Source organism: Thamnophis sirtalis, unplaced genomic scaffold, assembly GCF_051295495.1.
Source record: "Thamnophis sirtalis isolate CommonGarterSnake01/CBP01778 unplaced genomic scaffold, rThaSir2_p1.2 scaffold_6, whole genome shotgun sequence".
NCBI classification, from domain to species: Eukaryota; Metazoa; Chordata; class Lepidosauria; order Squamata; family Natricidae; genus Thamnophis; species Thamnophis sirtalis.
Window position 1 is genome coordinate 41,521,899 of NW_028261386.1, and position 26,011 is coordinate 41,547,909.

General features: G+C 33.4%; 1 protein-coding gene across 3 annotated transcripts in view; it reads right to left on the reverse strand.

Annotated features, from left to right (window-relative positions):
- Window positions 1–1,461: 1,461 nt before the first annotated feature.
- The window catches only part of PLEKHH2 (pleckstrin homology, MyTH4 and FERM domain containing H2), a 66,478-nt gene continuing 41,928 nt past the window's right edge, over window positions 1,462–26,011 (reverse strand). For all 3 annotated transcript variants that reach the window (XM_087717709.1, XM_014056848.2, XM_014056850.2), the window contains exons 15-30: window positions 24,799–24,957; window positions 22,699–22,779; window positions 20,682–20,861; window positions 19,486–19,594; window positions 17,559–17,671; window positions 16,050–16,229; window positions 15,184–15,281; window positions 13,692–13,869; window positions 12,556–12,711; window positions 12,211–12,308; window positions 11,163–11,304; window positions 9,601–9,746; window positions 8,902–9,031; window positions 6,627–6,713; window positions 5,077–5,214; window positions 1,462–4,053 (exon numbers count right to left, since the gene is read on the reverse strand). In XM_087717709.1, coding sequence (XP_087573835.1) covers window positions 3,883–4,053; window positions 5,077–5,214; window positions 6,627–6,713; window positions 8,902–9,031; window positions 9,601–9,746; window positions 11,163–11,304; window positions 12,211–12,308; window positions 12,556–12,711; window positions 13,692–13,869; window positions 15,184–15,281; window positions 16,050–16,229; window positions 17,559–17,671; window positions 19,486–19,594; window positions 20,682–20,861; window positions 22,699–22,779; window positions 24,799–24,957 — 2,166 coding nt within the window. In that variant the 3' untranslated portion in view covers window positions 1,462–3,882. The remainder of the gene's footprint in view (window positions 4,054–5,076; window positions 5,215–6,626; window positions 6,714–8,901; window positions 9,032–9,600; window positions 9,747–11,162; window positions 11,305–12,210; window positions 12,309–12,555; window positions 12,712–13,691; window positions 13,870–15,183; window positions 15,282–16,049; window positions 16,230–17,558; window positions 17,672–19,485; window positions 19,595–20,681; window positions 20,862–22,698; window positions 22,780–24,798; window positions 24,958–26,011) is intronic.

Here is a 26,011-nt window from a genome sequence, read left to right on the forward strand (position 1 = left end):
AGCGTAGAATTTATGATCGTTAGGGGAAAATGTTCTGATAACACGCCCTGCAGAAATTTATCTTTAATCAGAATAGATTTAGAAGGGACCTTGAAGGTCTTTCTAGTGTCCCTCCCCCTCCCCCCCCTCAACCAGGAGAACTATATCGTTTCAGACAAGTAACTGTCCGGTCTCTACTTAAAAACATCCAGTGATGAAGCACCCACAACTTCTGAAGGCAAATTGTTCCACTGGTTAATTGTCCTGTTATCAAGTTTCTCCTTAATTCCAGGTTGCTTCTCTCTTTGACTAGTTTCCAACCATTGTTTATTGCCTTGCCTTTTGGTACTTTGGAAAATAAGTTGACCCCCTCTTCTTTGTGGCACCCTCTATACTGGAGTACTACTGGGATATTGCATGTTCTGCTTTCAGGATTATTCTGTTTCTTTCTGGACCTCTGAAAGCCTGTCAAGCAAGCCACTCCCTAGAAATTGTTATACCTGATGTTTCTTGCGAGTTTTTAAAGTTGTGTAGTGCAGCACTCTGCAATCAATCTGGAAGCAAACCTTTTGGATTTACTTGCTCAAATGAACAGAATCAATTACCCCTAAAGCCAATCTGTGAAATATTTAGGCTGGACAGTACATTGATGAAGATTCTCAATCATCTAGGTAAAGTTGTCTGGAAGCTGAGTCATGGCAACAGGACTACTTTTCTTTTTGTTTTGAGCTTTTTGCTGTTTATCCAAGAAGCCATTTGGGTAAGGAGTGAAATGTTTCAATTAAAAAAAAAAAGTCCAGTCGCTGGATAGTATGGTTTAAATGCTTCAAATAAGTAAAAGGGGAAAGAACAATGAGAGCAATAATATTTTGACTAAATAATTCTCTAAAGCAGTGCTTCTCAAACTTGACAACTTTAATGATCATCAACTCCCAAAATTTCCCAGCTGGTCAAAGGAAATAAAATATTTTAAAAGTTGCCAAGTTTGAAAAACACTGCTCTAAAATATGGTGTGCTATCTAACCCTGAATATACATGACAAAATACAGACTTCTTCCTCATTCATTTTATTAAAATGGTTTACAGTTATATAAAAATACCTTATACAAAACAATAACTAGATTAAATAAATATATTCTAATATAAATTAACATTTTGTTAATTTTAAGGACAATTTGAAATAACAGCCTTTAAAGTATTTCTTGATTAAGTTTATAAATTCCATAAAATTTCAGTTTTCATTATTTTGGGATGGGGCTCATATTTAACATTTGAAGATAAATGTTATGTATGGCTAGTTGTACCAGTATACATATAGATAGGATGCATCTAGAGCAATATATAGGGACAGATGTACATTCAGATGTGCAATTTAGTTTAAACTTACAGTTTCCTACAGTAGTGAATGTTGCACACAGTAAGCTGTTTCTGCATAAACATATCTTTTACAGAAAGTGAGAATAATGGTTGCAAACATGTCTTAATAAAAATGTACAGTAAATGAAATATGATTATACATAGCCTCTATAAGAGTATCAGAGTACCATTATTAATTTTACAGGGAGACTGCAGCAAATATAGAGCTATGTTGGGCTCTTACCCAAGTACCTTGAAAATAAAAAAAAAACAGGTAAAAGTCAAGGTGGTAGAATTTTATATAGTTTTTATTTTCCAGCATGAAAATGAATCTGCTAATTAAATGTAATGAACTTGCTTTGGAAAATGCTGGTCCCACTTCTAAAGTCTAAAAAGACTTCAAAAATAAATTTCCCAAAATTTGTCCTAATTAGCAGCATAGTATGTCAGAAACCCTACATATACAGATCTGCAGAAATTTATTTATAGACGTGCTAGTTGGTTATACAACTATAGTTTCTTTTAAATCAGTACTTTCTTTTTTAACAAAGGGAGAAATTTTGCAGAAGTGACGAACTGTGTGAAGTGAGAAATAGTTCCTAGGCTGTAATCATTTGTAATATCCTCTAGAGCCGGGATGGTGAACCTATGGCACATGTGCCACAGGTGGCACATGGAGCCATTTGTCAGGGCCCGTGAGGCGTTGCCCTGTCAGCTAGCCAGCGAGCATGCACATGCTGGCCAGCTGAATTCAGCCATTCTTAAAGCCATTTTTCACCCTCCCCAGGCTCCAGAGGCTTTATAGGAGGAGTTTTGTTCAAAGTTTTGATATATATTTATCAACATTCGAACACTGAATTCATATATATGAGAATATAAGTGGGCAAAATTATTTTAATAAATAATAAACAAGAGTGATAAATGGTTTTGTAAACTTGTAAAAAATAACAGATCTGTGAATTGCCTTATGAGTCAAAATTAAATCAGTTTGGCGAGGTGTATGTTGACTAATAGATCCTACAGCCAGCTTTTCGAATGAGTAAAGTAGATTGGCAAAGATTTACTAATAGTGAAAACAAAATAATCTCTCCCTTCCGTACTCTACACCTCTTCATCTGATTATCTACTACACAAATGAAAAATGGGAATGGTAATAATCAAGAATTGAATTTTTTTTATCAGATATCTTGAATTCAAAGTGTACTTTTTTACATTGCTGATTTAAACTGTAAATAACTGTACATGTATTCTTGTTCTGTTAACTAATATTATACTACTCAGAGAGAATTGTCTTTTGTTTAACAGTATTGCTTAAAAATTCAATTAATTTATGAGCAACACTGTTTAAAAAGCCTAAAATTATCTTCATACATATATGTTCATCACTAAATGATATAACATTTTGCTAACTTGCATGTGTAACAATTGAATAGTATTTTATATTACCATCAACAGATATTGTTCCTAAAGCAAGATTTCTATCCTGAGAGTTGCAAGCCAATAAAATAGAGCAGAAAAAAAAATGGTGGACAGAGATCTGTTTGAAAGTACCAGAATGAAAAGATAAGATTTTTATGAAGTTTTATCAGGTATTTAAATTCTAAACAGGTTTCTCAATAAGTAGTTTATAAGGTTATGTCTAGATCAATTAAGACTGAAAGCACACATCTTTCACCCTAAATGAGTTATTGTATATATACTATATTCACATATCATTCCAAGATGTAATTACTTGCAAGTAGGATCAGTGAATAAACTATTAACTTGTTTTAGAGAAGTAAACTACAGATTGAAACAACTATTTGCTGTTGGCTTAATCATTATAACTATGAGTCATGGAAGGCTTCCCGCAATCTGAGTTATTCCTAATATGTTTTTTGCCTTGCCAAGCACTTAACTTATCTACATAGATCTATTATAAGTGCAGTTAAGTGAGGAGAAACAAACTATGACCTGGTCTTACTATACTCATTGCAAGAATTCTGTCATATTTTACAAGAGATGGTTTAGCATGATATGTGGATACAGTCACATTTTTCAAAGTTCTAAATCTAGGAGCGATTTAGAAAAAACTCAAGAGTTTAGAAGAAAAGGAGGAAAGCAGAGGCTTTGTATGAATCTTTGTATTTAAAGATTATTATTATTTCTCCAACTTCTGATTATTTTTAGTTATCCAATTCACAGTGTTTATTCAGAATAATTCTATTTGTATTACCATATATGCTATATATATTATTTTGTACTTTGTATATTATAATAATTATGAAGAAAAATGCAATTTCTTGTGTACCGCAGCTTTCACCTTGAATAGGACTATTACTTCTAGGGTGCAAAAATCCAGCTACTAAGGCAAAAAAAGATCATTCTTCTATATTTTTGCTGTCATCCAGGAGACATCTGAATTTTTACAGTTCATATCTGAGAGTCCCAAGCTTGATAGAAGAATAAATGTGCAAGAAATATTGTTAATTTCTAATTTACAACAGACTGTCCTTTCAAAATAATAACCTAATATAAATGACATATATTCATAGATACTTGAACTTTTCATAATAAAGTAGGTCCTTTGGTTGGTCTGTTTTGCAGTAAAAATGAATGACATTCTATATCATTAGATTTTGGATTTCTTGATTGTGGAGCAGAAAATTCATGAACTGTCTTCTTCTGTTGATGGAAATTGTTAATATAGCTGGCAATAAGTAGAGTAATCTCAAGGATCTGAAACAAAATGCATGCAGTTAATAGTAATGATACATTTAGAACACTTTTAATTGAACTAATTGTCTAATTGAACCACACTGAATGGTGAGCACAAAGTAGAGTGTGTCTTAAAGTTCCAATTCAACGCTTTCTCCAATGCGTTGATGATAATGTTGTCAAAGTGTATCCATCAATCAAAGGATATGAAGGAGGGGATATGGTGCCTTTGCACTAGTTGATGTAACTAGCTACAGAAGTGTTATCAGCTTTTCTTGTTGTAAATGCCTCCACCCATTTGGAAAATATGCTTTTGCATTTTGAAAATGATATTTCAATAAAGATCAGGAAACACTGTTATAGGTCAAAAGGATTTTTACAATACTGTGAGGGAGAAGACAACTCAGAATCTATCTGACTGAGGTTATTTTAGCAATAGCAATAGCAGTAGACTTATATACCGCTTCATAGGCCTTTCAGGCCTCTCTAAGCGGTTTACAGAGAGTCAGCATATTGCCCCCAACAATCTGGGTCCTCATTTTACCCACCTCGGAAGGATGGAAGGCTGAGTCAACCCTGAGCCGGTGAGATTTGAACCGCTGACCTGCTGATCTAGCAGTAGCCTGCAGTGCTGCATTTAACCACTGCGCCACCTTGGCTCTATTTTCCTAAACATTCTTGATTCTCTCTTCTCTCTTTACTTCATATATTGCTTTCATAACCATTGTAGCCAATCACAAAATATAGATTTAATAAAAGACTAGTTCTAGTCCTTCCTGCATGCTTTTTACAATCCTTCCACTTACCTTTACATTTTGTTTAGGATTAGTTACAGCTATCTAGAGACGTTCTTGAAAATAAAAATGGTGCCAATCGTTTATTTTGAACCATGCCAACCTTACATGTTAGATGAAAAGCATTTTGAAAAACAAAACTTAAAAGTTAATTAAGCAGGGAAATTTTTATGAGTGTTAGATGTCTACTTTTGTTCTATATATGCAATGTTATTTAAAGCTGGTAAACAATTTTGGTTAATATACTAACCTTCGGTTTGGCAAAAGTAAACAAGAGTTTTTCAGTATGCTTCTCTTCTGTACTTATGTTGTTTATCACCAGCATAAAGTCTTCTTGATAACCTCCAAAGGTCACTAGGTTCTTATATAAATACGTCATTATTAACCGCTTAGAAGTCCAAAGAAATGATGTTCCATGAAAGAGAGGGAAAAGAAATAAAGAGAGAAAATAATGTCTATTTATTTTCATAGGCATGGCTTTGAACTCAGGAGTTAGTTCAATTAGTAGCATTTAGAATGAAAAGCAGAGAGGCAATAACTAATTAAATTCAGCCCTTTTGATTTTAATTAACTATGTTAAAACTCTAAATCCATTCCAATGAGACTTATTTTTTAGAACAAGTATTTGACATTAGTCTAAGACATACTTTCTACAAATAACCCTTTGTAATGGGGTGTGAGAATAAGCTTATAGAATAGGAGGAAGAGCCATAGCCAAAACAATGGTTAGATAAGAACAATCTTAGTCCAAAGCAGAAATACAATGTGAAAACATCTCAGACTTAACCCTGAGTTCTCTGTAGGGTAAAGGGAGGTGGTTGGTCACATTCATACATGCAAGATATTGCAAGACAGCATATATTAGCATTCATATGTTAGGGTTCCTTGTCTGGTCTACCTCAAAGGACTGACAACAATATTGCAAATCTGAATTTCCCTCCCCCTTTATATCAAAAATTGTAATTGTCATATTAGTACTAGTTTAAAAAAAATCAAGAATATTTTCTAATAGTGACAATCTACCATATTTTTCGGAGTATAAGACACGTATAATAAAATGAGTAAAAATACTGCAGTAAAACTGTTGTTACTGATGGATTGATCTTCATTAAAAGGCCTCTTGAAAAGTACAGTTTTCATTATTTTAAATACTGTATTTTTCGGTGTATAAGACACACCTTTTCCCCCCAAAAGGAGGGTGAAATTCTGGGTGTGTCTTATACACTGAATACAGCATTTTTGGCCTCCCCAAACCCCTCCCCTTCACAAAAATGGACGTGCATAGCCTTTAGGAGGCTTGTAGAGTGCTCCTGGAAGAGCAAAAATGAGTGAAAAATGGGCTGTTTTTTGCTTGTCCCCCCCCCCCCGCCCCCAGGAGCACTCTAGAAGCCTCCTAAAGACTTGCCCTTTTTGGGGGGGGAAATGGGCTGTTTTTTGCCCCCCCCCCTTCCTGCAGCCCACAGGAACACTTTGCAGGCCTCTCAAACTCTCTGCATGCTCTGTTTTTCACAAAAAAATGAGGTATGCAGAGGGTTTGGGAGGTCTGCAGCATGCAAAAACTTTTTTAAAAAAATTACCTCTTCAAAATCTTGGTGTGTCTTATAATCCTGTGTGTTTATACTCCAAAAAATATGGTAAATCAACAACAACCAGTTGTACAGAATGCTTCCTTTAGCACACAGTTATAAGTGTGCTGAATTCTGATTTTATATAAGCTGGTCTAATATTGTAAATAACCTCTTCATTTGTATATAAACCTTTTCATTTGTGTTTAAAGCATACAAACTATTTCTTCCTTACCATGGAGTTGTATTCAAGAATATTAATACCATTTTCAGAAACAGCAAGCCATATCAAAGTACTCTCTGGTGTGGATGCTGTCAAAAGCTAAACACAAATGAACAACAACAAAAGAAATATACATATAGTACCTACTTAACTGCAGTTATGACATTATATATATATTAACAAACTGTTCTACATTTTAAATTAATAACAAATAATGAACAATTCCATAAAAAGAAACTACCTGAAGGTAAATATATTGGTGTTTCCTCTGGAAATACAAACAAGAGACATGGTGCATTCCCCTTTTCTGGATGTATTCAGGCAGAGACTAGATAATTACTTGTCACAAATGCTCAAATTTTGATTTTTGCCTCAGTAACCTCAATGGCTTATTCCAACTCTGCTTTTATTACAATCAGATTTTCCTGCTTTTGGACTATTCTATTATGCTCAAACATAAAGTGATATCAAAACAATTAGGTTCTTGGCATTTTATGTTCTACTCTAATCATAACAATGTAGTGTTTATCTATCTATCTATCTATCTATCTATCTATCTATCTATCTATCTATCTATCTATCTATCTATCATCTATCAATCTATCTATCATCTAGATAGATAGATAGATAGATAGATAGATAGATAAGGTAAGAAAGCCTGTGCAGTGTATTGATTTAGAAGTAGCCAGAAACTGGGAGACTATAGCTTTTCACTCCCATCTTAGGTACAAAGATAATTGGGTGACATTCGGCTAGTCCAGTGCTGGCGAATCTTTTTTGGCTCGTGTGCCAAAAGCGGGAGCACAGGGGAGTCGTGCGTGGGCGTGCCACACCCATAATTCAATGCACGACTCCAGCGCGCATGACCAGCGCTCCCCATTTTTTGCATGCTAACCCTAACCCTCCCCAGGCTCCAGAGGCTTTATAGGAGCCTGGGGAGGGTGAAAATTATTAAATTATTAAGCTAATTTTAGTAATAGCTGGAGGGCTATTACCTGAGAGATCCTTCAAGCAACAAAGTGCAGAGAGAAGTCTATAAAAACCTTATAAAGAGATAAAAAGAAGACTGACACCACAATTGGCAAGAGAGATAAGACTGTTTTGCTACTGGAAAGATACAGGTTGACAATGAAAGTTGATAATAAAAAATTAGTTGATTTTGGTGATCAATAAGTAGGAATTTAGTAATTCTTAGATTGTTTTAGATTGTTATTAAATGTTTATTTGTTAATAAATAACTATAATAACAATAATGAAATGACAATGGATACAGCTTAATAAATATATACATGTACTGGCAAACTAGTAAAAGAAATTTGGATATAAATTGAAAATTGCAATCTAGGAAAAAGACCTATCATTAACAAATGACCTTTTATTAACAAATTTTTATTTAGATCTCATCATAAAGGTGTAAGGTTTTTTTTCTTTGGGTCTGACGAGAGGAGATGGGATATAAATAGTAAATGATTTTTAGCCAATTATAATAACAAAAAGGAAATGTTAATGGATATTGTTTAATAATATATACATGCTCTGGTATTGGCAAAAGTAACTTGGATACAAATTCTAAACAGCGAATTGGGGGGGGGAAGGTTTAGAAACTTTATTAATTGACTTTTACTTAGAAGATGTCATTAAGGGGTAATGTTATTGGAGGATTTTTTGAAATAGCTAATGAATGCCATTATATGGTTGTGTCTTTAAGTATGAATGATTTGAGGTAAAAGCACGTTCAAATAATTGTAGTCAAATGAGAATTGTGATACATTGATAGTAAGATATATAAAGATTTTGGATTTAAAGTGTATAATGTAATATGAACTATAAGTAATGACTGTGAAGGAAATGCACAAAAGTTACCTGTAACCAATCGCTTTCTACAAGATGTAATGAAGGATGATTCTTTTTTTGTGTTTTTGTTTAATTAAAATTTAAAAAAATCTTTTTTTTTAAAAAGATCATGGCAGCAGTTGTACTCTACACTGGTTAGATTGAACTTTGCAATTAAATACTTTTCCTAGAATAATGATGGACTCACCCTCACTGGAAGTTTTCCAGTGTGGATGGCCATTCCTGAATTGATTAAAGTGTTGATGCTATTATCATGATCCTTACTAGTTGAATATTTCCTGCTCCATTCAATGCATTTATAAAACCCACATAAGATATTAATAACTAAATGCTTTAAGTATTTTAATGACAAGAGTAGAAAGTGCAAGGAAGCAGTGTACAGGCAAAGATTTTTTTTCTGGTGAAGAAGAAAGTGAACCAACATTTTTCTTACTTTTGCTGCAAACAGCTTGGCACCAAAGAGAGGCCACTTCCGTACCACAGCAAGGTAAATGCGCACACAATCTACAGCAGTATGCCCACGAAGAGCCATCCATTTGGTTGATAATCTCTGGTAAAGCTGTCTTTTAACATGAAGTATAAGGAGAAAAATATAAAATAAAACAATATGGGATAAAATGAATTATTATTTGACTGTTATGAAATGAAGTACAATATGTATATGTATATACAGTGTCTATGTCTATATATAAAATAGGTGGTATTGTTTTGTAACTTTTGGAATTTTGGATTTAATGTGATTGTGGTATGAGATAATTTCCAGCCTACTGGCAATAGAAATGGAAAAAATATCTGTATGATGAGAAAATGGAGCAGATAGTAACATGTACTCAACAGTACTCTTCCAGTATACAATATATGTCTTATGTTTTGATGCACAAAATTATTTCTTTTACCATTGTATATTCTGAGATTTCAGGCAACAACTACAATAATTAATTACCATAATAAATATAAATATTAAATAAAACAATAGTGTACATTTAATTTGGGTGTTAATCACATGTTTTGAAATAATTTATCCAACTTTTCTAGTCTCTGTCTAAGAAATAAAAATTACTGAAACATTTAACAGGACCTTTATGTAATTCTATTTGCAGCTTTAAAAAATATATAAATATTAGTAACATACCTTAACTGTTCTTCTGAACAATTATCTCTGTATCTTTTGGGGTAAAATTTCTCTACAACTTGTTTTAAAGTTTGATTAGATTTTGACAGGGAAGTTACTTGACCTGCTGGAGTTGAGAAAGGTCTTTCAAAATCTCCTATTTCCACCTGGTGGATAAGCAACATAAGATAAAAATAGTGAACAAAAAAGTTATTACAAAAGCATTTTAGTACCTCAGCATACTTAAGCATCTACAATCTAATATCTATAATGTAATGTGTATATTCTCAGTAATCTTTTCTAATTGTTGTAAATTCATGACTTATTTTTAGAAGCTGAAAGTTTTAGATGCAGAAATTATAAGTGACAGTAGAATTAACTATAAACATTTGGTGTTTGTGGTGTTGTGTTGTTTTGTGTGAACAGTAACCATCATTTTCTTTAAGTAGAATGAAACACAGATGAAAGCACTACATTATTCTTCTGCTCTTGGACTATATAAGACAGAATGCTGCTTTCAAACCGAACAAACACTGAATTTGTGATATGGATCACCAGATGTTGATATATTGCATATCCATAGAGAAACACTCCTAGGCCATTTATATTGTGACCATATAGTTCAAACACTATCAGCAATCAAGAGATACTGATCTGGATATGAACTTAAATATACTTCTATTCATACCAATGTTCAGTCTGGATCATCTCTACCCCTCCAGTTATTTTTGAAATAAAATTTTCCCTTTAAGGCAAATTATGTCTGTTTTTAAGCCATTTTCCATTATTTCATAAGACACTGATATATTTCATCATTATTAAATGGGATTCAAATGCATCACAAAAAGTTAATTTATGGCATGGTAATGTTACTACATTAAAAGTATTCTGTAAAAAAACACTTTTTCTTCTTAATCACAGTATTTCGCTATTTCGAAAACACCATTTCTCCCTCTGTTTGAAAACAGTCTAAAAAGTTTAGTACTCCCCATAGACTAGTAAAACACTCCTTAAAATAATAAAAAGGAGGTTGTTTTTCTTATCAAACTGTCCTTCCCATTTCCTGAACCTTTTTCTTTTTGTTTGCCTAACATATTTTTCTAATGTATACCTCTCATCTTGGCTAGAATTGACACATACCCTAAACATTACAAACTAAATTAACACAAAATATACATAAAGCATACTTTATAAAAACCAAGGTGTCAGTTTTAGAGTCTCTAGAATTGGAGTAGCATATAAACTAGTAATAAAAAATAAACATTATGTGGGCCTGGACAACTCTTAATAAAGGTAGCAAATTTGGAAAATGTTGCTTAGCATTAACATTAAAACCTATCATTTGGAAATATATTTGAAGATCAATTCACCAGCATCATTGTTTTACTTCTATAGTTTGGCTACTACTAGAAAATAAAATGTTGAATTTCACCGATTTGATAAGGCTTTGATTCAGATTAAAAAAGAATTATTCCAAGCATAAGGCCTAGAACATAAGAATAACTGATTTATCTATGCTTTATTATATCATAAAGGAAATCTACATTAAAGGCAGACAACTGGAAAATCACAAACATAATTACCTGGGCCAGAAGTGCTGCCAATTCTAGTGCCAGATCTTTATTTACAGGGAAGAACCCATTTATAATTTGATCATTTGTCTGATACATTAAGAGTAGCTTTTCTCTTTCTGTCTCTCCCCGGATTTGTACTGAAAAATAGAGCCTGTGAAAGAAAACAGTGATATGTTAAATGCTGATAATCACATAGTATGTGCAGTATGTGCAGGGAATAAATTATAAGGTACTGAAATATATATAAAGTCAGTTCTAGTAATACACATTTTAAAGACTACTAAAAAGAAGTCTGATCATTTTTAGACTGAATTGATGTAAAATTATGCCCTTTGTCGAAATATCAAAAGAGATAAATTTTAAGACACAATGCAATGCAATGAAAGAAACATTTTTAATGTGATATTCACATAGGCTCTAGCTAAATGTCAGTATTATAAAACTTTTATAGGAAAAGAAAATATAAGGTAGCCATGCAGCAGGAAAATCACAAGAAATAAGGCAAGGAGATAAAAAAGGCAACCAAGACAAGGCTAAGATAATAATCTGAATTTCCACGTTCAGCAGGAAATCTCCTTTCTCAGAACACAAGACCAGAAGACTGTAAACAGGAGGACCAGTTTCTATTTGTTTCTCCTTGGTGCACTACCATTTTTGCCTACAAGTTGCTTTCAATGTGGAAATGACCTTCTCCAATGGAATCCAATTAAGCCGGTACCTTTAGTTTCCTCTTTCTGAATTTTTGCACATTCTTATTAGGAGATATGCAAGCTAAGAAAGGAGGATTCTGGTGGATCTTCCTAGATCTTTTGACCTGTTTCTTCCCTTCTAGTTTTTCAAAGAGAAAAAGAGATAAGAGATCAGAAATATAATGCACTTTGAACGTGCATCTTTTAACATTTTAATAACTAGTGTTATTGCCGAAAGCCTGATCAAAGGCAGGTAAGCAGTCAAGAATCTTAAAAAGTAGCTTCATGCAGAAAACAAGATATAAATCTATTCTAAAGTGCAAAGTTTGATAGGAATAGAAGATAGATAGAAATTCATTATCTTATACCTATTTTTGTAAGTAAGCCTAACTGTTCTTGTGCCTTCACATTTTCCTGGATGCTGCTCTTTAGAGGCTTGCTCCCATCTAGAAATAATGTCACAGATCTAGAAGGAAAGCCATGAATAATATGTTTATTCCATGAGTGGCCCCATATTATACATTTCGGTTAAAATTATTTTATTGTGCTGAAAGGATGTTTGCTTAAACTTAATTTGAAATAAAGTAAGAACGAGAGGGAACTGTTTTACTGGCTCTTAACAATGTTACGCAAATCAGCTGTGATAGAGTATTACACTCATATTAGAAAATATATATAAATATAAATATATTTTCATTAAAATAGTTGCTTACTTTGATGTTTCCTTGAAGACAATGTTCAATATCTTTGCCGGAAGGGTCATCAGTAAATAGGGCAAATCCTGACTGTGCAGGTTTTCTCATTCCTGTATCCTGATTAAGTGTGCTCAAAAATTCTTCAACAGTGGTAGAAGCATCAAATCCAACAACCTGTGCAGACCACATAAATTTTACATCAATTAATTTTGCATCAAACTTTAATATTAGATTCTGAAACTATGAAAGTGACATGTAGCGGACTGGATTCAAAAATGTTCTACCTCCTACGAAGCACATCTATGTATCCAAATCAGACTGAAAATACAAATATATCAGTGGTGGGATTCAAATTTTTTTACTACCGGTTCTGTGGGCATGGCATACTGCAAAATTCCTATTCCCTCTCCACTCTCAAAATTTCCACTACCGGTTCTCTCTCCAGAACCTGTCAGAACTGGCTAAATACCACCTCTGAAATATGATATAAACCTAAGGATAATTATACAAAATGTAAAAATAAAAATATGGGTTAAAATCAAAGAGACATATTTTCCAAAATAGCACCACCTGAGTTCTACAATTACAATTACATATATATGTTCCATTGTAAAGCCATAGACAATGAACCAGTGAATAATAAGATTTCGAGTCTACAATAACTGAAAAGTATATTACTGAGCCTGTGGGAACTCTCTTCCTCCTGTAGATACACCCTATATTTGCTTCTTATTGTACTTGCTTGGTTGCAATGGATTTATCTTGGCTAGATGAAATCACCAATGGTCTGATTGGAAGCTTCAGAAGAAAGAAATTATGTCTACTACAAACACCACACACAATCACTAGAGCTAATTGTCTGTCTTCTGAAGACCACACTAGCCTCCTCAGTAACATTTAGAAATCTTCAATACCATAAAACGACTGCACATAACACCAAAGCCAACATGGATAATTTATTATAAATTGCTACAAATTGTTTTTCTAATAAAATTTATATTCATTTTATATGGTCAAATTTTATTTACTGAATAAAAATGTGCACATATAGACATGCATCCAGATTAAAAACTATCTTGAAATCTTTAAATATCTCTGGCATTTGTGATTTTATCTTCCCATTGTAATTTTGATTATTTTATGCTTAATTCTACCTGGTATATGCCATTCATGAAATGTACTGGAATGCTAAAAGGCAAGGAGTGATGGTAGGGATTTCTTAGAAGTGTTGAAAGAATTTCCATTCTTGATGGTCTGGCTTCTCTGTCACCATTCTGTTGTGTTCTTTCTACACATCGTTGACAATAAATTGCGTATTTTCCAAATTCAGTCCTGTAAACACAAAGCTAATCTTTATGGCTTCATATTTTAAAACAGATTTCAAATTATCATGTTAATGTTTAAAAGTATTTAATATGTCATAGTGCATATCTGTGGATTATATACGTGAATTTAGATTTGATATACAGAGTTCCAGACTGGTATAAAGACATCCTCTATAACAGTGTTTCTCAACCTTGGCCACTTGAAGATCTCTGGACTTCAACTCCCAGAATTCTCCAGCCAGCATATAAGTACTTTGCAAATGTGCTGAAAAACTGGGTATTGGGGTTGTTGTTTTTTTGCAAGCTATTAACTCATGTCTTTTAAGTTGTTTGCTTGCTGAAGCAATGAGAACAAGTATATCTTTTTTTAAAGCCAGATTGAAGCAGGGAAAATGAGATAAAGTTTTCCTAGAAATTGAAAAGTCAGAATAAATTTCTTTTTAGAAATCTGTCCTTCAAACTGAAGACTAACATAAAGGCTAGAAGGCAGGACAAAGGTAGAACTAAACTGGGAAATCTATTGGTTCACAGCCTTAAACAAAATATGAATGGAATAACTTCATCTTTCTTGTGAACAATGGATTAACTGTTTATTGAATATCTCCTCTCTTTTAACAGTTAATGGTGTCAAGAAAAAGCCAGCTAAATTTTATTCTAGTATTATTTTTTCAAGAGATATATTATTAAATATTTTGTACCTTTCCTAATCTCTTAAAACATAGCTGTGAAATACATATGTGAAATGCAAAACAGTAATTCAAATGCTGTACCAGCTGAAGGGTAGATGGTACCGCTGGGCTACATTAACTAATGGTGCTACTTGCCAATGCAAAGATTTGCATTTTTAGAATAGCCTTTGGTTTTGGAAGGGGGGGGGAATGTTGGGGCCCCTTAAACTTTTGTACCTTAGGCTAGTGCCTATTTAGCCTTAGCCATAAACTGGTCCTGCCTCAACCAGCCTACTAAATTTCCAATTTGGAGCCCAAGTTGGATTTTAAATGTGAAAAAAAGAATGCTGAAGTGAGAGAATTTGAGGTTATTTCACTGAGGTCACAATAATAATTAAACTGCTATATGTGCAGTGGTGGGATTCAGCCAGTTCACATCATTTCAGGAGAACCGGTTGTCAACTTTCTGAGCAGTTTGGTAAACTGGTTTTTGGAAGAAATCATTAGGGAAGAGAACCAGTTGTTAAATTATTTGAATCCCACCACTGTATATGTGATAATGTTTTATATTTCTATGTTACATTACATTCCAATATTTCAGTAATAAAAACCAATTTTCAGATTTCAGTCATTTTATTCTTCATAATATATACCTGGAATCTGCATTCTTCTTCAAATGAAGTTTGATGACCCAAAGAAATGGGTGTTGTGGGAGGAAGAGTCCAACACAGAGTGCTAAAAGCTGCCAGGCCTAGTCAAGAAAGAAAAGCAGAATCATTGCCTATAGTTTCTCCCAGGATCAAATTGTCTTCAAGCAAAGTCTATGAAAATAATAGACACCAACCTCCGAGAATCCTGCTTAAAGCCATTAGTTTTGTGTATACTTTTGTAAGATTAGAGTGAAGATAAACAAAATCAGACAATAGACAGGAGAATACAATAGAAAAGAAAAGGGAAAATTGGTAGATAGATAAAACTCAGATAATGCAAACTCCCAAGTCTAGTGTTAAAAATATGACATATATTTAACAGTTGTTTTGATAATCCAAAACTAGTTATTACTTATTATATAGTATAATTAATCACAAATTCCCAGTTTAATTACATTCTTCAAATGAATGTAATATATGTTGAATTAATATAGCCAAGCCTCAGTCAAAACAATTTTTAAATGGCAATATTGCATTCACACAGTATGTTTGTGCCCAATTCACTTTGCTATTTCATAGGTTTTCTATCCTTCAGCTTAATGCAAGATAATAGAAAAAACAGTATATAACAACCGGAAAGGAAAGTGACATTACGGAATTATCTGGAATGAAACATCTTTGGAGATGAAACTAGCTTAGTTACTATTTAAGAGAAGAAGTGATACAATTAAGAAAGTAAAAGTAGACTATTTTTTATCATATTCTATTGTACATTTTTGGTGTTCTTATTGCACACTCTTTTATTAAAAATTTATACCATCCATCCTCAGTATAGGAGTGACAGATATTTGCTGTAATATGTTTAGCACCTGAACTGGCCCTATTTGATTTGGTGGCTGCCGTCTTCTTGTCTGCTTTATCAACTGACAACAGATTTCATTCTGAAGCTCTGGATGTGTGAGACAGACTTGCAATGCACTTTGAGCCAAAGACACATGGTAGTCAATAGCAGGGGAATCCACAGCAGCATTGATAAACAACTGACATGTCTAGAAAAAAGCATAACACAGAGGAAATTCAGTTGTGTATTTCAAATTTCAAAGTGCTACATCAACTCTGATTTCATCATATTAAGAAACTAATTACTCAAACACTTTGAATAACAAGTCCGTATCAGTGGTAGATAACAAGTACCTATTGGCTAGAAACAAATACTGAAAAAAGAAAAATCAGTTCCTTGTCTTTTACTGTCATGGTGGCTAGCAGCTAATACTACTCTTTAGTTTTATTCCCACCAGACTCAGAGAATGGTGAGAAAACAAATCCATTTCTACTGGCTCAACTAAGATCAATTGCTATTGAAGTTCCTCACCTCCCTGGATCATACAATTACCTTATGCAATGTTATCATGTTTGTTTATTGAGAATTATATTGTCTATCCTGATTGACAGTGACTGAGGCTTTTCACATTAATACTTCCTAATCTGTTTGTCACAAATATAATAACTGAAATACACTCTTATTAAATATGGATTATGTTCACTTCATAATAAGGGAGATAGCTTGGTGTAGTGGTTAATGTGCTGGCCTAAAAATGAGGAGACTGTGAGTTCTAGTTCCACCTTAAGCATGAAAGCTGTTGAGCCAGTCACACTCTCTCAGCCTGTCTCCTCCCACTACACAGGGTTGTTGTTGTGGGGCAATTGATGAAGAGGAAAGAGTATTATGAATATTTGCCACCTTGAGTTACTTATAAAGTACTAACGGTGGGATAAAAATAAAATAAATAAAATAAATCACATTCAGCAGTTGCATTAGTTACAGGGTAGTCTGTAAGTACTTATTCAAATTAAGTATAATACTTATTCAAAACTTGGCCTTTAATAACTCTCCTTTCACTGTCTTGAGTATGACAAACAATTGCCAAAAGAGAATCTCCTTTATAGACATGGAACACTCTCACTGTGGAAAGTTGTCAAAAATTATCTTTAGAAATATAAGAATGATCATCTTTCAGCATCTAAAAGCCAGAGTTGAATTTTACAGTGGAACTCTGAACCTTTGCTTAAAGCAGATCTTCCCTTATGCAATTGCTAGTAAATGCATGCTGGATGGTTTCTTCAAATATATTTGGATTTTTATTATTTAAGCTTCTTTACACATTTATCTTTGGATGTACTTACACATCTAACATTTGCAAGACCGATTGCAAGCAAGCGTTAGGATTTATTTTTATTTATTTACACACACATACACACACACACACACACAAGTCACAACTTACTATGATTAAGCGGCTGACTATTTAAACTGGATATTTTAAAGGAAACATTCTGTAAAAGTCATTACTGAAAAGGAAAAGTTGTGTCATGCTTACCTTGAATAATTTTATGGCTTCTGTTTGCAGCGCCTCTGATGGAAGGGTTGTAAGAGGAGAAGTAATTCCATCTTTGCTATGACAAAGAGTGGGATGCCTCCAGATTTGAGAAGCTGGAAATTAAAAGGGGGGCCAGAACAAATTACTATACACATACCCATGTACTACTTAAAAGTTCTCAGTCAAAATATAATGGTAGCGTGACCTATTAAAGTATTCTGCCTCAAAACTTTGCAAACTCTTAAATAGTGTCATGCTGGTTGATCCTATTGACACAATTTCATTATAAAAGAAATTTGATTTTCTTCCTCTACATCAGTGCTATACATGCTTTAGAGAAGCTGATCTCCTCCAATAGTGCTCCAAATTAATTAATACATGAAATCAAGAAATATCACAAGATTTTAGGGATTCATCCTGGAATTCTGTAAGAGTTTAGGCAAGATTTTGTGTTGGAGAATACTGTCATAATCTGCATGATTTGCAATTTCATGGAATAATGATCATTTTAAAAAGCTATAACCACATACACCAAGAGTTAACTGGCTATAGATCACCAACAGTAACTGGCTATAGATTATGAAGAACTAAATTAAGAAAATAAATTACTTGGGATATTATATGATAACATGCTTATGTGTTATACAAGTATGTGCATAAACTTCAGCGTATGTATGTACGTACGTACGTATGTACGTACGTATTTTCATGAAAATACTTATAGTCCAGCATTATATCAAAACAGACTATTCTGAAGCGCACAAAATTAATTTGCAATGTTTTTGCAATATTATTCATCACAACAGTGTTTAATAGTTTATATTTCTTGCAAATGAATATTTCCCACAAATATGCTTATTTGGGTTGCAAAGTAGATAAAACTTCAATATGCACTTTAAACTTCCAGGGAGCAATATATCACTCTTACTGAAAATGTTAATATGCTCCTGCTGCACTCCTGTCTAGTAAATATCACGATGCTACTGACAATGTCAAAAGTTTAAAGATTTGATTAGTTAATTGGGCTGCGGGTTGTCTAGTAAGTCACACTATGACAGTTAACTTGAAAGGCAGTTTAAATAACCCTAATATGGCTATGTGAAAACTAAAAGAAAAGTACTGACAGCATTCCATATATATATATTAAGTATTCATTTAGAAATATTAGTCCACTGCTTCCACTGTTACTCGAATAAATGATTTATAGATGAGAATAGTGCATTATTTTCCAATCTGCATACATCTGAACAATTAGAGATCAAGAGTAAAGTTTGTTGAATTACCCAATTGCATCAGTTTCTAGATGTAGCATTTTATGCTATGTAACATATTTATAATATTTAGAATAACTGAAAAATTAATATACTGTTATAAATACATATTTAGATATATCCCTCCCATGCATTCTAATGAAAAGAACAATTAAGAAAATGGCTGCCACATGCAAGGGGGCAGGTAAAGAGAGTAAAGGATGAAATAAGTAACATATGCCACAATGCAAGTTCTATTTCTTTCCTGCATGTGCCATAGTGTCACATGCATATAGTTAACAATGTGGAATTTGCATCACAATTTGATTCTATGGTCTCTGAGATACCATTAGCTGACAGCCATTGATGTTTCCTAAAGAAATAGCTAAATAGCAAAAATTCCATATTCAAATGTGTTGCTTATAAGCTACATTGTAGAGGCTTTGAACAGTATTCTTGTATTTGTGATTTTTTAAAAATAGCTAATGGGGTTGCACACACTTTGCAACTGATTTTAAAAAGAGTTTTCGAAACTCAAACAAGTACTTCTCTGCTTTTTATTTAATCAGCCTGAAAAAAATGATTCTGCTGATTTAAGGAATGTGTTCACTCTTAAAGCAGCAGCAATTATCCATCCTGATAAATAAGGATTGATAGCAGAAAATATATTGGCTTACTGGGTTCTCCTTCAATATTTAACAGTTTGCAGACAAGCTGTTCAAATTCTGTCCCAACATTTATATTTGTGCTTCCAGCAGCAATGGTGAGATAATAAAGCCAAGTATCCTAGGAAATCAAACATAATTTGTTTCACTTAAAAAAAAAAATATGAATAACTATTCAAAACATTTATACATAACTTTAATTCAAAAAATATATTATTGTTCTACAATTCAATTTAATCAAAGTATTAATTATGTTTATTTCCATAAAGAACATCGAGATAATCCAATACAAATTTACATCACAAAATGCAAAATAAATTACATTTTCTTAATTAAATTACATCATGATTAGTCTTTCAATATATAATTTATATAGGAATAAACTCAATTAAACTTAATGGAATCTTCTACTCAACAATGGGATCTTCTCAACAAATATGCCATGCAATAGACAATTGGTAGTGAAAACAAATTGACAACACTGAAGAAAGTATAAAACTGAGTGAAAGATAAGAAAATATTACTGTGCCCCTCACTCCAAATAGCAATTTAATTATCAAAATGGTAGAATAAAGGAAATATTAGATAAGAGATATTATGAATCAAATGTGTTGCTGAAAATGAAAAAAACTAAAAAATTAATTTCAGAAAAGTCTTAAAAACCTATTGGTGAATAATCACATCATTGTACATCTTCCTGACACATAACTTTTCAATTTACTTTATGGCATATTTTAGTCAATTATACAAATAGAAAAAAGTTTGAACTCATTTTAAGATAATTTAGCAAGTTTACTATCTCACATAGTCATTCTGTTCAAATATAAAGTAAAACAGTTACAAAAAAGAACTTGCCTTCCTCTGGTAATATATACCACTCTCAAATATAAATTCTACTTCTTTTTTACCCAAAGTAGCTTAGTTATAAATTACACGTACTTTATCTTTATAAATGATAGTTTAACTATCTTTCTGCAACTTTCAACTTCTCCTTGCAGCTAATGAAGGGAAAGCACAATGCTCATTGGAACTAATTCCTGCTATTGTAAATTATTATGTATAATTATTCTAAATTTGCTGCTCCACTTTATTTATTAGCTCGGTCCAGATGTAACTTTATCCCTACATATACAGGTTTTTAGTTTTTTTTCTGCAAGTAAGTGATGAAAGCTGGCTGACAAATCTTGGAACAATGGAACATTTGCTACCTTCTCATACTTGGATCCTATTAGAAGATACGTGGGTGCTTGTTCCTTAGGATGGATGACAATGGTAAAATGTGTTGATAATAAGCTGCGACCACTGGCTTCATAATCTTCATCTGAATCACAGGATCGATCAACTTCTTCAACTTTAGCTTCTAATAACTTTATCTGGCCCAAGGGAAACTAAAAGTAAGGAATTAATATTAGGACAGAGCTCTATTAAAATCTAATTCATTAATCTTTTCTATGGTCAAATTGAGCATATTTCTCATTCCATGACTGAAATTGGACAGATTTTGTTGAAAACATGATTTGTATTTATTCTGCTTATTTTAGTTACAACTATGCATAATTACTGGGATGGGGAAAGGATTAAAAATGATGAATTTCTTTTTTCAGCTGGCAAAAATGGTTGCAAATATGTGTCCATGGCTCCATTTATTTATTTTTGTTTTGTTTTCACTCATCGTGGAGGAGTGAAACCAAGAAACGGAAGGACAAATTAGCCTCTTCTTCTTCCATTGGAATCTATATGGCTCAGATCTCTGTTGTGACTCGGCAGGAACCTTTGGAGCTGCTATCAGACTCTGACAGCGAGGGGCCCGATGAGTCAGGCCTGGAGGAGGCGGAGGGCCCTGGACAGGGTTCTGACTCCGAGCAGGGCTCAGAGAGACTAGTTGGTCCCCAGGTAATGACTGAGCCTGGGATCAGTGAGAGAGGCTGACACAGAAACCTCCTGTGAGTTATTTCAGGATGCACGCAGGAGAAGGGCTGACCACGTAAGGAACAATTGAGGACTCACAGGGGATGATAACAAGCAGCTGTGGCTTGTTAGGATCTCCTCCTGCGGATAAGAGACTGATGGTGCCATGCTCTAGTTGCAGAAGTCAACGTTCCATTCCGTGCCATTTCTGTTCTAGTCAAGCTCTCCGTTTGTGTGCAACCATCGAGAAAAAAACACTTGGATAAGTGACTTGATTTATATAATCCTGTTTTGTATTAGTTTATGAGTAAGGACTTTTGCCAGAGCATTTATTTGTGTTTATTTTGGGCTTGCAGCCAGCAAGAGCCGGGACTGATAAAAATATTCCTTTGAAGTTCTGTGTGGCTTTCGTTTTTGAACGCACAAGGTGGGGGGTCAGAATAGATCCCTATCTGCTTACCTACTAGAAACCAAGAGAAATTATGGCTGTCTGGTCACCACAAAATAGCTGAGAAAGATACTCTGGACTTCTACCTCCAGAAGCTAGTAAACCAATACATCTCTATTCTGCTATATGTAAACAAGATAAGTCTTTTTAATTCTCCTATGGCACTCAGAAGACCACTGAGGAACATTGCTCAATATTTCAAGGAAGATCATTCCAGTAAAATGACTATAAATCCAAAGTCTCTGCCAAGAGATCAAACATACATTTATGGCATGCAAATGGGAATACATTTGAGTAGCTCTCATGGCAGGATGTAATCTTGCAGGTATTGACTATATGAAGTTTCATGGATGCTTTGTGACTCCAAATGTTATTTTTTGGGTGAGGGGGAACTTACAATAAATTGAAAACAAGAGAATCTGAATAAATGTCTGGATATATGTTCTTACACATATAGACTATGCATGCGTGCATAGAAATTTTTTAAAAACACATTTAAATACAAAGTACCAGTATACAGAACTAAAGGAAGTCTCTGAAAAAGACAGGATAAGAAATAACCTGATATATTCCACCTGAATGGGTGGAAACTAATCAAGGAGAGAGGCAACTTAGAACTGAGGAGAAATTTCCTGACAGTTAGAACAATTAATCAGTGGAACAGTTTGCCTCCAGAAGTTGTGAATGCCCCAACACTGGAAGTCTTTAAGAAGATGTTGGATAGCCATTTGTCTGAAACGGTATAAGGTTTCCTGCCTAGGCAGGGGGTTGGACTAGAAGACCTCCAAGGTCCCTTCCAACTCTGCTATTGTATTGTATTGTAAAATCATAGCTATAACTTATAATTTCTTAATACATTAAAAAAATACCTTGTCTTCATGACTGCGGAAATAATATAAAGTTTTCCCAACTAGTATACACCACACTGTTTTAGAATATCCATGTTTCACCTGCAAATGAAATTAAATATTTTATGCAGAAGGGCAATCAATTTTTTTTAAAAAAATCCTGTATTTAAAAGCATTATAGTACTGGGCTATAGTACAGTAACAACAAAGCTACAATTCTTCAGAAAAGTACTGTATTTCTGAAAATTTTGACGAAACAATGAAAACCACAGACTCACAGCTATATAACTGAGTTACGTTTATAGCTGAACTTTCATATACAGTTCATATAAAACTGATATGAAATATAAATAGTGTAGCTGCACGTGAACATATAAAAAATAAAGTCCTTAGCCTCTTTCTGGATTATTTTCCTGCCTAGACATGATTCAAACCAGTAGTTTTTAGTTCTATTTTAGATTACTCTTCAGGTAAAGTTTTTTCCTATGACAACCTGTGGAAACAAACGCTGGATTTGGAAGACAGGACAGAAAGAGTATCAATGCACTTGAACCTTCAAGTATTAGATACATTTTTAAGGGTATCATGGGCAGCCAGGAAAACAAATGGATCGAAGAATAAATCAAACTGGAATTCTCATACATAGTATTGATGGCCAAACTTAATGACTATTATTTTGGACATATCATGTGGAGACCCAATTACCTTTAGAACTTTTCATGTTAAAAATGTTGAAGGAAAAAAAAGGAGAATAGCCAGTGCCAATGAAGATGGATTTAATTAGAACCGTACTTCTAAGAGACCTAAATTGAAGACAGACTATTCTGAAGAGAATCTATCAATGTGGTTCCCTAAGAATTAATACCAACTTGATAGTATTAAATCAATCAATTAATAATTTATAGCCCTGTTGAAACCTAAGCAATCTAAATTCAATTATGGTCACTTGAAAATAGATAACCTTGTTAATAGAAGCATTAAATCAGCTTTTTTCAACAACTATACTTTTTCCAAGTTCAAATAAAATGGCAAAAAGCTTCTGAACATAGTTGCAACAGAAGAGGAAGATTTTAGGTTTCATGTTATACTTGGGGAGCCTTACAAAAAGGGGATTGTCATTGCAATGCTTTTTGGTGTATTTTTTTAAAAAATTCTACCTCCCTGGTAATGTTTTACTCCTATTTTTTGCAAGTATGCTGGGAACACAAAGAGGGATCTCAAGTGCTAGGTTAATCTTAAAACTTTTCCAAAAACTGGCATTTTATTTGCTAACTTTTAAAACTAATTAAAGAGTAATAGCTAACTAAAAAGAGCAATGAATTCTTAATACCAAACCAATGGATACTTTCCTCCAGAAATAAATAGCATGAAAAGTTTTCTTCATAAATGCAGAAAAAGAAGCATTACATTTTGTACCCATGCTTGCTGATATCCCAATACTTGGCTGATACTATCTGCATTTTAAAAAGGTCCCTGATTAAATGCAAAGACATATTAAATGGTAGCTAATTTAGCCTCCAGAATGATCAGGAAAAACCTTAAGTATTCCAAACTTACCCAAGTGGTAATGAAAAACAAAGGTAATCCCCAGCATTGTGGGGATTGTTTATGTATTTTAAAATGTTTATTTAATAAAAACATTTTTACCATTGTCTGTCTCAAAGCAATATTATGAAAGAGAATAGGAAAGTTATTACCACCAGAGGAGCCATATATAGTACCGTAGTTTCTGAATGTTCTATTCATTATATTTAAGAAATATGGGAACCAAATATACCACACATACTGGTAGCAAAGGGCATAAATAAAATTGAATCCTATTAGGCTTTGCTGTCCCTAGCAAAAAATCCCCAAACACACCCAAACCTGCATATTTCTTTAATGCCCTCCTGCTCCCTTGAGAGTAGTGAAACTTTCATGAGACATAGGCCTATAAAACCCTTTGGTTTTTTTTTAAACCATCCCTATTTTTGGATTACTAATCTACCAATTTAATAGTAATTTAGAAATCTTTTGATGTAATTAATAAATTTAAATACCCAGTTTTCTAAATGAAAACTTTTGAAAAACAGAATAAAAACAGAGTAAAAATATCAAGAAAAAAGTAATGTTGTCTTTTACCTTAGTAAGCAAGCCTTTCACTGCTGGTTTAACATCTGGCTGAATAAAAAGTGGGCTTGCAGCTTGTACTTTAAGGACATTTTGTAATACTTTGATCCATTCTTCTAAGATATTTGGGGAATCTGCAGTCATGTAATAAGTTCGTTTTTCTGTAGTCAGCTGAGGAGCATTAGAAACAAAACACTTTGACTGAAAGTAACCGGAACATTTTTAATGCTAAGCTCCTAACTGGTACCAATACAAAATATTATAATAAATATAGTCTAAAGCAGTGGTTCTCAACCTGTGGGTCAAGACCCCTTTGGGGGTCAAACGACCCTTTCACAGGGGTCGCCTAAGACCATCAGAAAACACATATTTTTGAAAAAATACGGAAAACATAAAATAATTTTATGGTTGGGGGTCACCACAACATGAGGAATTGTATTAAAGGGTCGCGGCATTAGAAAGGTTGAGACCCACTGGTCTAAAGGTTATTAATATGTTTATAACTAAATCTTTGGTGGGAATTCAAGGTGGCATTGATATTTCTCAACCACATTTTATCCTCATTAAAACCATAAAATACAAGCTAGTCCTTGTCTTATAAACATTCATTTAATGACATTCAAAGTTACAATGGTGCTAAGAATAATGACATGACTTAATACAGCCTCTTTGCAGTCACATAATTATGTCTATGGAGATTCTCAGTCATCCAGGTCATGGTTGTCCCAAAGGTGCTTTTTTAAAAGGCAACTAGATTTTGTTTTTCCTTGAAGACGTTTCATTTCTCATCCAAGAAGTTCTGAAGAAGGTTCTTGGATTAAAAAGCAAAATGTCTTCAAGGAAAAACGAAGTCCAGTTGCCTTTTGAAAAAGCATCATTGGGACATGTTCTGGATGATGAGAATCTCAATAGACAAGGGTATGTCTGCCTGTATAAGCACCATACAAATTCCCCGTGTGTACACATACTTTCTGACACATATAGGCAAATGCCCCATCTTTGCACAGCAAATTATTCCTTCCTAAAGGTTAGGAAGGGAAAAAAATGCTATTCAAGTCCGAGACCCATCTCTTTACCTCCTTTTTTCTCAGCATGGTTCCTACTAATTACTGAGTCCTTTAATTTGCCTGAGAAATCATAGTTGGTGCAGATTTCAATTTCATTAAGCAGCAGTTTTAACGGAGCTCTATCCATATAAATACATATACGTTGTTTATCCCAATGG